This window comes from Ailuropoda melanoleuca, chromosome 12 (assembly GCF_002007445.2).
Source record: "Ailuropoda melanoleuca isolate Jingjing chromosome 12, ASM200744v2, whole genome shotgun sequence".
Taxonomy (NCBI): domain Eukaryota; kingdom Metazoa; phylum Chordata; class Mammalia; order Carnivora; family Ursidae; genus Ailuropoda; species Ailuropoda melanoleuca.
In genome coordinates this window covers 24,375,648-24,386,584 of record NC_048229.1, presented here as the reverse complement: position 1 = coordinate 24,386,584, position 10,937 = coordinate 24,375,648, and the positions used below count along the sequence as shown (strand labels likewise).

Sequence of the window (10,937 nt, the reverse complement as noted above, 5' to 3'; positions counted from 1 at the left end):
ATGCTTAACCGCGGTGCCACCCAGGCGCCCCAAAGGCCAAGTTTCTGTGAGCTTCTGAACAGTGAAGGTACTCCAGTGATAACAGAGCCAAAAATCTGTCCAGCCCTAAACACTCCCATTTCTGAAAGTCCAGCATTCACTAAATACCAAACTTCCTAATATCCTATATAAGAGTAGCTCCGGGGCGCCTGGGTGGCACCGCGGTTGGGCGTCTGCCTTCGGCTCAGGGCGTGATCCCTGCGTTGTGGGATCCAGCCCCACATCAGGCTCTTCTGCTGTGAGCCTGCTTCTTCCTCTCCCACTCCCCCTGCTTGTGTCCCTCTCTCGCTGGCTGTCTCTATCTCTGTTGAATAAATATATAAAATCTTAAAAAAAAAAAAGAGTAGCTCCATCATGGGACGCCTGGGTGGCTCAGTCAGTTCAGCTTTTGACTTCAGCTCAGGTCACGATCTCAGCGGCATGGGGTTGAGCCCTGTCAGGCTCCCGGCTCAGTGCAAAGTCGGCTTGTCCCTCTCCCTCTGCCAAGCCCCCCCGCCCCGGCTTATGCATTCTCTGTCTCTCTCAAACAAATAAAATCTTAAAAAAAAAAAAGATTAGCTCCATCCTTGTTCGTGGAGACCGTGTCTTATAAATACGGCTTCCTGGTGCAGGCAAATAAGAGGTCTACCTTTTTTTGCATTAGATATTTCCTATTGCTGCTGTAACACATTTATTGGCTTAAAACAACAGAAATTTATTCTCTCAGAGTTCTGGAAGCCAGGAGTCTGAAATGAATCTTATGAGACTAAAATCAAGTGTAGGCAGAGTGGTTCCAGGGGAGGTTTTTTTTTTTTTGCCTTTTCCAGCTCCTGGTGGCTGTCCGTATTCCTTGCATTAGAATAACCTGCCTTCCTTATCACATTGCCTTCTCCTCTTCCATAGTCAAATGTTCCTCTGTCCCCAACTTTGTGATTATGTTTAGAGCTCACCCAGATTAATCCATCCCAAATTATCATCCCATTGAAAAACTTTTATCTTAATCACATCTGAAAAAAAAATCACATCTGCAAAATTTCTTTTGCCATACAAGGGAGCCTTTTTCAACCTACCACAGATATCAAGTTAAATTCACTATTTGTTGAAATTGTGTAAAACTTTCAAAGGTTCAACTTCTGTTTATGCTTATGGCTATAGTTGTCCTAATAGTAGCTGTTAAATATATTGTCTGTAAATATAAATAAATAGTAGCTGTTAAATATATTATCCCATATTACCAATGGGATACCCAATTGGTAAAATATTAATTTAGACTTCCACTTCAACACACGCACAAATATTAATTTCAGGTGGATAAGGCTTTATGGTACAACAAGAATTACATCTCTTAAAAGGTCTTGGAAGTAGGATGCCTGGGTGGCTCAGAAGCTAAGCATCTGACTCTTGATTTTGGCTCAGGTCATGATCTCAGGGTCTTGAGATCCAGCTCCACATCAGGCTCCGCTCTAGACGTGGCGCCTGCTTAAGATTCTCTCTCTGTCCCTCTGCCCCTGCACATCCTGCACGTTCTCTCTCTCTCTCTCTCTCTCCCTAAGAGAAAAAAAAGAAAAAGAAAAACGAAGATTATGGAAGAAATTCCCTTTGTTAAATATACAGAGCAGATTTTGTCAAAGCAGATATAAAACACATCATCATAAAGATACATCAAAATAAATTCAACTACATTAAATTGAAGGGCTTCTGTTCATTATAAAATATTATAAAAATTGAAATGAAATGCACAGTTAAGGAGATATCTGAATGCTCTATAATGATTTATCATGTAGTATTAGGTGTCCAGGAACTGGTCAAAACAAGGATGAGTGCTCAGGTGTCCTCCCTAAGTCAGTTGTACCCTGGAGCCAGGCGTCTTGGTGTCAACGTGTGGAGTCAATGGTTTTGGAAAACACATGATGACCCTGACCAGTCACTCCTTAGATGTTATCTATTGTGCTGGAAGACTCAAAGGAATCATTAACTCCTTGACCTTTACAAGGAGGACCTACATTATAGGTACCAGAAGGAATGTGTAGAGTGGGATGCAAGTCCTAGCAACAACAGAAGCAGGAAAAAGAGCAAAAAGCAGTCCTTTATCAGGTCCCTTCAGCTTCCCTATCTCATCATCACATTGCTTCCAATTAATGTATAATTAGAACCACAGGCATCAGTCAAATTCAGATTAACTCCGGCCACAGTGCTCCATAGGCAGGGTTGAGACTTCGTATTGTATCACAAACAAATGTTCTGAAGTCTGAGTGTCTTTGACTCCTGCTGTTAACTTTTCACAGTGGGTCCAACTGTTAATAGGTTTCTTTATCTACTATCAGGTTTGCCAGTTGGACTATTATCTATTGTGTCAAGTGTTGTTATAAGTTTTTTGGTTAAAGCAATTGCCTGATCTTTGGTTAAATCCATTATTTCATAAGCTCTTGATACAGGTCCATAGTCTACCTAATTTTATCAGGACTTATGCATTTCTTACCTAGAAATCATATCTAAAGAAATTTTCCTAATTTCCTACTTTTTTACCCTGAAGTGCAGTCTATACACCAAAGGGAGGTAAGTGTTGGATAGCTTTTCTTTCTCTAGCCATTTTCATAATTTCCTTTAGACGGAGGCACGCCATTTCCCAGTGCCCCTTACGACGATCTCGGTCTTTTCTCCCGGAGTCAGGTGCGGAATTCGCAACTTCGGTGGTGCACTGGGAAAACTACATTTCCCGGCAAGTCATGCCACGAACACAGCGTGGCTGAGCCAATGAAGGCATTGATAATAGGCGTTTCCTTTTGAGCACAAAGTGTCAGGGTGTGACTTCCAGTGTCCTCCGCATGACGGTAGTTTTGGTTGCTCATGGGTCCGTTTCAATGCAGTCTACACACGCGAGGGACGGAGGGGTGAGAACGAGAGGGAACAGTCCGTAAGGCAGAGAGGTGGATCCATGGCTGGGCAATGTTGCCGCCGCGCCGCCTAGGCTGCCCCCACGAGGGGGGGGACGGGACCAGGCAGGGATCTCAGCCTGGGTGTCCCCTCAGTCCACAGAGTCCGATGGGGGCCGGGGCACACAGGGACCTGGCTCAGGTAAACCATCGTACCCCCAAGTTCTCCGCCTACACAGACCCTAAAGGAACGACCAGGGGGCACCTGCTTGAGTCCCTGCCTCCCAGGCACCGGTGTCCGGAACAGGCGATGTAGGAAAGACGTTAGGATTTAAACGTGGGGCCAAAAATGAATTCTTGAGATGTCTTTGGTGCAAAAAGGTGGTTGTATTAAAGCATAGGGAAAGGACCCGTGGGCAGAAAGAGCTGCACTGGTGTCATGAGGAATGGCCTATTACATACTTTCCAGTTGGGAGGGGGTTCAAGGTAGTATAAGTCTCTAAGGAATTTTGGAAGCAAGGTTTCCAGGACCTTAAAGGGACTAGCTATTGTTGGGAAAGGGTCATTTTACTGTCTAATAAAACTTGAGTCATGAGACCCTTCAGATGTATATCGGTGGGTCACATACTTAGGGGATGATTGCCAACGTGTATCTTGGCAGGGGGAGGGTAGAGATGAAGTTTACAAAGGAATTTTTATGTTAAGGTAGACTTACAGGATCCTGGGGTTGGGCTAAAGCTACCTGTTGCCCTTAGCAAGGTATTAACATTGAGGCAGTTGAATTCCTAGAGGAACTGTATTCTGCCCATTTCAAGGACTTGTCAATGGGGTGTATGTAGATAGTAGGGAAATTAATAATTTTTCTTCTGCCTTTGTTTCCCACATCATAGGTAGGCACCAGTGGGCACCCCCCACCCCCGTGTGTGAGCGCTAGGCATGCTGGTGTGAAGGAGTGGGCTCCAGGCTAAGGGGCTGGCTGGTGCAGAGGCTAGAGGGGGGCTTGAGGCATGAGGATTCTGCCCTCAGGGAACAGAGAGAGTGAGGGAGAGTCACACCTGGAACTGCTGGCCGAGGTGTGTTCCTTTTTGTGAGGACTCTAGACGCCAAGGAAAGTTTTGGCCAAAGGAGGGACACATTCTTCATTAGGGTTTTAAAATTTCCCCAAGGAGGAGTGCCTGGGTGGCACAGTTAGTTAAGACTCCGATTCTTGGTTTTGGCTCAGGCCCTGATCTCAGGGTCATGAGATGGAGCCCTGAGTGGGGCTCTCTGCTCAGCACAGAGTCAGCTTGAGAGTCTTTCTTCTTCTCCCTCTTCCCCTCCCACTCATTCTGTCTCTCTCAAATAAATAAATTTTTAAAAATTAAAACTCCCCAAGGAGTTCAAAGAAAGAGTAGATTGGAGGAGGGTGATGAGTTCATTGAGGTCACTGCTGTTAAGAGGTGACACTGAGGCCCAGGAGTGCGACAGTTACTCTTAGGTCACCCAGCTCTAGGGCTAGGGAAGAATACAGGGAAGCATGAACCCACTGAACCCCCCCACATGAACCTGTTTCTCTAAAGCTTGTCTCTTTGCACATGTTCCCATGACTGCAGCTCTTATGGAACCCACACAGATCATCGGAAGGCCCAGCCTCTACCCCCATTTTCTCTGGATTGTGGTGTCAGAGGACTTAGTGCTGCTATTCCTCATCCAGTCCTTAAGTCAGTACCTTGCTGAAACCCCAAGCCCTGGGTATGTCCGTGTCCACTTTATGTAGAGGTATTCCCATTACTGGCAACCAGTATAAACAGGTGTGGAGGGTTCTTCTGGGAACTGGTTCCAAGATTTCCAAAGGCTTACAGGTAAAAGTGAGTTGGTGGTGGTCAGGAAACCACAGGTCTCCTTTCTTTTAGATGAGATTAAAAAAAAAAAAAAAAAGCAAAGGACAATAGTCAGGGTAAGAATGATTGCCTGAAAAGATGTTTGTCTACCTTGAGGTGGTGGAAGGTTTGGGTCAGAGGAGGGAGAGGCCATCTTACCAAGGTCTTAACAGGTTGTTGAGTATAGAACAGACTGGGGATATGGGAGGAGGAAGGGAAAAGTAGAGCCTATTGCCATAGTCCAAGGGATGGTTAATGTATCAGAGTGGTGGCTTAGGAAAAGTTGTTGAATTCTGGCCATGAAGGGAGGATGTGTTGGGGACAGGATAGTATGGCAGGTGACCAAGGCTCCCAAGGGAAAAATGGGCATGGAAGGCCTAGGAGTAATTGAGGCAAGATGACCGTCAGGTTGGAGTTGGTGCTCATTTGCTGCTCTGTGGCCTCTCCAGGATTTTTTGGCGACTTTGGTGTGCTCTGGCGTGTTTCATTCAATCTAGACGATGAAATTAGGGGCAAATGTCATCTGTTAGAGGCAATAGGCCTCAGGTGGGCCACCAATGGCCTGACCTTGAACGAAGTTCAACTGGACAGAGGAAGAGGAATGTTGACTGGTAAGGGAACAGCAAGTGCAGTATAGAAGTGGAAGAGGGTTGTAGCTATCTGAAATCAACACATGATTCTTGTTGCCAACACTGAGGCAAGGAATGGAGCCAAGCAGGGAGGCCTTCAATGAAGACTTTGGCATTGGCATCACTAACAAGAGCCGTGGGAAGTCTAGGTTACTATTGGATCCTGTATGAATTTGACAACCACACTCTGGATGCTGTTTGCTAAATGTGGTATATAAGGCCTGAAATTAAGTCCCAATGTTATTTGCTACCTTAACATATGTTGAAACCACGACAACCTCAAATGGCCTAAGCACCAGTTCCCCAATTCACTATGCTCCTGCAGATAAGGTTTTGTATTTTTTGTTGTTGTTTTTTTGTTTTGTTTTGTTTTATGTTTTGTTTTGTTTTTTAAAGTAGGCTCCACACCCAGCATGGTGCCCGATGCTGGGCTTCAACTCATGACCCTAATATCAAGACATGAGCTGAGATCAAGAGTTGGATGCTTAACTGAATCACCCGGGTGCCCTGCAGATAAGGTCTTCTAATCAAACCCTCTTTATAAAAGGGACCAGGAATAATTCCTGCTTATCTCCTTGTAGTGGGTTTCACTTCCTTCTCTGCTCCTTCTGGTTATTCAGAAAAGAAAATTGTATCCTCCTGTAGAACCAGGGGGCACCTACCCTCTTGATACTACAAAACTTGAATCTAACAGCTGCTGGTCGCTCAGTGTTTTCCAGAGTGTAACCCCATGTCGCCCTATGTAGTGTGTGGTGACCTCCTATCCCAGGCTGTGACTATGTACGGTGGATAATATGCTGCTAGTCACCTCTGTTCATTATTCTTGTGTGTCTGGCCATTCCCATAACTGTAAATAGGAATCCCACCCTCACCAGTGAAGTGAAAAGGAGGTGATCAAAATACTTGAACATGTGTGGAGGCCAGGCAGATTGTTAAGTAGAAGGATGGTGAGGCGGTACAGGAGATGTGAGGCATATGCAGTCTAGAGCGATGTAGACATGGAGAGACGGTATGTCTGAGGGCCCCAGGGTCCTGGTATTGGGGCATACATGACCTTGGCCATACCAGGGAAATTGCCTGGCAGGGGTGTTGAATGCCTCTGTGCCAGGTTCACAGTTTAGATATCTGTTTGCCTACCTGCTTCTTATTGCTGATGGCTGGGCCTAATAATTAATGGTCCCCATAAGGAGACAACAGCACCATTAGCACCACATAGTTTCTACTCTGAGTTGAGGAATTGGGAGGATGGGCAGAGTATAGCCATATGCAAGGGTGGACTATAGGTCTTCGAGAAAGTGGCTATTTGTGGTTTCATTTCTCCCAATCATGACAGGTCAGTGTGACCTTTGAGGATGTGGCTGTGTAATTTCTGGGAAGAATGGAGTCTCCTTACTGAGACTCAGAGACACCTGTACCATGATGTGATGCTGGAGAACTTGGAACTTGTGGTCTCACTGGGTAAGGCCCTCAAATGTACCCCTGTGCCATGAGCTAGTCTCTGCTCTTCCCCTTTATCCATTGGCATGTCAGACCTTTTCACATCAGGACCCTGGGCACTGCTTCCTTCCCCAGTTCTCTGAATAGGTGCTGTGGTTGGTGAACACTGTCCTCTCCTTCCTTGAGTAGGCCCAACACCTGTTACTCCTAGCCTGGAAGGGATGGATCCAGAATCAGAAGACTTGTAGTCATGGATTCCATCTTGCTTGCCCTCTCCATCACCGGGTGAATTTTCCAGGTCCAAGGTACTTTGGTTCTACTTCGTTCCACTAGCTAACATTTCTTCATTTTTCCTTGTGCCAGAAATTGCCATTGTTGACTTGGTTCATTATTTATGTGGACCATGGGCTATTCTTCAGGTTCTTTTTGTAATATTTAGTTTCCCTTCGTGTGCTGAGTTATTTTTAGCCAGTGAGAGCTGCTTATCTGTCCTGTCTTTACCTTAGTATTTGAATCATCCAAGCTCTGTGTAGTTGATCATTAAGGAGTGTGGAGAGGTTCACAGGATGGAAAGGAATCCAACTGAAGCAAGACAAACTCAAACATAGCCTGGTCCTAAGAAGTAGCGCCTGGGGGAGGGCATGATAACCAGGGCTGTGTACAAATCATACCAGAGACCTATTTGCTTATCTTTTGGTGCCAGTCACAGTGGCACCCACACCTCATTTTTGCCCGTTTTTAACCATTCTTCACACTTAACACACTTTATCAATTCTACTACTTGTCACTTTTTTTTTTAAGATTTTATTTATTTATTTGACAGATATAGAGACAGCCAGTGAGAGAGGGAACACAAGCAGGGGGAGTGGGAGAGGAAGAAGCAGGCTTCATAGCGGAGGAGCCTGATGTGGGGCTCGATCCCATAACGCCGGGATCACGCCCTGAGCCGAAGGCAGACGCTTAACTGCTGTGCCACCCAGGTGCCCCTACTACTTGTCACTTCTGCTCTTACTTTTAGCTCAGGGATAATCCTCACCTCTCTGAACGCCACATCTCAGTGCTTTTGCACACTGGTCCTCTGCGGTGTTGTAGACACTGGCCTATACATTTGTGTCATGAGGTAGGCACATTCTCAATCTCTGAACAACAGCAACTCTGTTGCAGTTGGATTTTCAAGGGCCTGGACATAACATTCAACATAGCACTCATGTCACCAATTGCTGCGGAAAGTTGTTTGCAGAGGAATGAGGTGTAGATCCTGCCTGTTCTCTTTGTGTCACATCCCATGATTTTGCCCTTCATCTTGTGACCTCCCCCATTCTGTCATCTTCAGTTGGCCCATACTGCTAAGCAGCCCCATCCTCAATGTGAACCCCCCCTCCGTCCTACAGATAATCCCATGAACGCATTCTTGGGTTTGTCAGACATACATTTGTAATAGTGCTGTGTCCCTACAAAAAGTCAACATGTACTTCACCAGCATTTCTCTGCTTTTAGGTTGCTGCCATGGAGCAGAGGATGAGGAAGCACTTTCTGAGCAGCATATTTCAGTTCAAGGGGGATCACAGATCAGGACTGTCAATGCAGGTCTTTCTTCCTGAAGGCCAACCCCTACGAGATGTGTGACTTGAGCTTGAGTGACATTTTTCTTTTGGCTGTGTACCAGGGAACACATCCCAGGCAGAAATTATGCATGTATGGGGCATGTGAGAAACCATTTTATTTCAGAGCAAACCTTTATCAGCACCAAAAGCAGGGCACTGGAGAGAAACAATATTGAGAAGAGATGTAAGGAGAGCCTTATTTGTGAACAACTGCAAATCCTGTGCCAGGGAAGCCCTTTACCCTTGGGGAGGTTGGGAAAGACTTCCTGGACAACTCAGAATTTCATCATCAACAGGCCACACACACCAGGGAGAAGTCAGATAGTGGAACCAAGTGTGGGGATGCCTTTCCAAGGAAAAATACTCATTACAACAGGGGAGACTGCACTAAAACCTTCAGCTGCAAATACACATTCGTTCAGCATCAGACAGTCTACACTGGAGAAAGATTTTATATGTGCAGTGAATGTGGGAAATCTTTTAGCCAAAACTCTAATCTCATTCAACATCAGAGAATTCACACTGAAGTAAGGCCTTATGAGTGCAGTCAGTGTAGGAAATCTTTCCGCCAAAGCTCTGCACTCCTTCAACACAGGAGAGTTCACACTGCAGAAAGGCCTTATGAATGTAGTGAATGTGGGAAATCCTTTAGATATATGTTCAACCTCATTACACATCAGAGAGTTCACACCGGAGGAAGGCCTTATGAATGCAGTCAGTGTGGTAAATCCTTTAAGAAAAGCTCTGCACTCCTTCAGCATCAGAGTTCACACTGGGAAAAGGCCTTATGAATGCAGTGAATGTGGGAAATTATTTTGCCAAAATGTGGTGCTCCATCAACATCAGAAGGTTCACACTGGAGAAAAACCTTATCAGTGCAATGAATGTGAGAAATCATTTAGACATATATCCAACCTCATTACACATCAGAAAGCTCACACCAGAGAAAGCCCTTATGAATGCAGTGAATGTGGGAAATCATTTCGTCAAAATTTTGTGCTCCTTCAACACCAGAGGATTCACACTAGGGAAAAGCCTTATCGGCGCAGTGAATGTGAGAAATCATTTAGATATATGTCTAATTTCATTACACATCAGAGAGTTCACACTGGAGAAAAGCCTTATGAGTGTGCGGAATGTGGGAAATCCTTTAGCCAAAGCTCTACCCTCACCACACATCAGAAAATTCACACTGGAAAATGACCGTATAAGTTGAGGAATGCATGCAATTCTAGAACTACAGCTCAGGCTCTTAAAATACCAAAATGCTTACTCTGAAGAAAAGAGTGCACTGTATGTGGGAAATCCCCCACTAAAAACTCCAGCCTCATGAAACATGAGAGTTCACACTGCATCAAGGTCTTACGAATACAATGAATGTGAGAAAGCCAGAAGCCCAAAGCCTTCACTCTTTGGATACCACAAATTTAACATAGGTAAAAATATCTTTCATTTGCAGGGATGTACAATTTACTTGTTCCATATATCAAAACTTGGGGAGACCCCTAATGATGGTGCTGTCTAAACTGAACCTCATTCAAACATATAAAAAAATTCCAAGTATGTTAAAGCTGCATTGCATTTTTTAACCTGCCCATGGCCCTTCCAGATTTATGCCACTGGTAGTTCTGCAGAAGAAGCCATTTTACCTCTACTACCTGGCAGGCGCCTGTAGTTCAGCATTCATCCAATCCAGTGAGTTCAGGCAAGGGAACCTTGGTGTTTTCCATTCACAGCAGAGATTACTAAGAAGTCTGAGTACTCCTTTCTTTTTTCTCTTTGATGTGCTATGCCTTGTACCTGTCCCATTTTTGGTACAGTGGGCTACGCTCTTGATTTGACAGTATGGTCTTTTTCCAGGGGTGTTGGTTTGAAGTGATTGCTGTGATGGAACTTCCCAGCCATCAAGTCACCAATCCAGGAGAAACTTGCCTCCCTATGCTCTGGTTTGTATGACTGATGATAGAGGCCTTAGTGGTTACACCACCTTTAATCTAGGTGTTCTGTTCACTCTATGGGATGATTTGAAAAACAGTTGCGTTTTACAAACAAGGGGATGGCCCTTTTGTTAGGATACCAAGCTTTGTGTGCCTCTGAGGGGACAGTGTGATGGCAGAGAGTAGTTCTCCAGTTTTGCCCTTGTTTGCATTGCTGCCCAAGACCTCCAATGAAAGACTACAGGCAGTCGGGTCCCAATTTGTAGTTTAAATGCTGTAGTATTTTCTGGGTTCCAAGGTCAATCTAAGAAGGGAGCAGTTCTCATGACATTTTGGTGCTTCTGAGAGCACCATGAAATTCTTATTCACAGGGGATGTTGCCTTGTGGTCAGCACTGGTGAGGAAAACCTCCCAGGTCCTGCAATGGGGCTATGGGCCCTGATGGTTGTAAGACTGTAGGGGAAATTATAATTGCCACAGAAACACTAGATTAGGGGCACCGAGCTGGCTCAGTCACAAAAGCATGTGACTCGGGATCTCAGGGTCTTGAGTTTGAGCCCCACGTTGGGTGTTGAGATTA

At 45.2% G+C, this 10,937-nt stretch overlaps 1 protein-coding gene across 1 annotated transcript; it reads left to right on the top strand.

The window, feature by feature from the left end:
- The first annotated feature begins 5,147 nt into the window (after positions 1-5,147).
- On the top strand, positions 5,148-9,918 carry LOC100479617 (zinc finger protein 501-like). The gene is given in 3 exon segments (XM_034638041.1): positions 5,148-5,361; positions 8,649-9,183; positions 9,185-9,918. Coding segments are annotated over 3 exon segments (1,188 nt in total). The 3' UTR covers positions 9,624-9,918.
- The last annotated feature ends 1,019 nt before the right edge of the window (positions 9,919-10,937 follow it).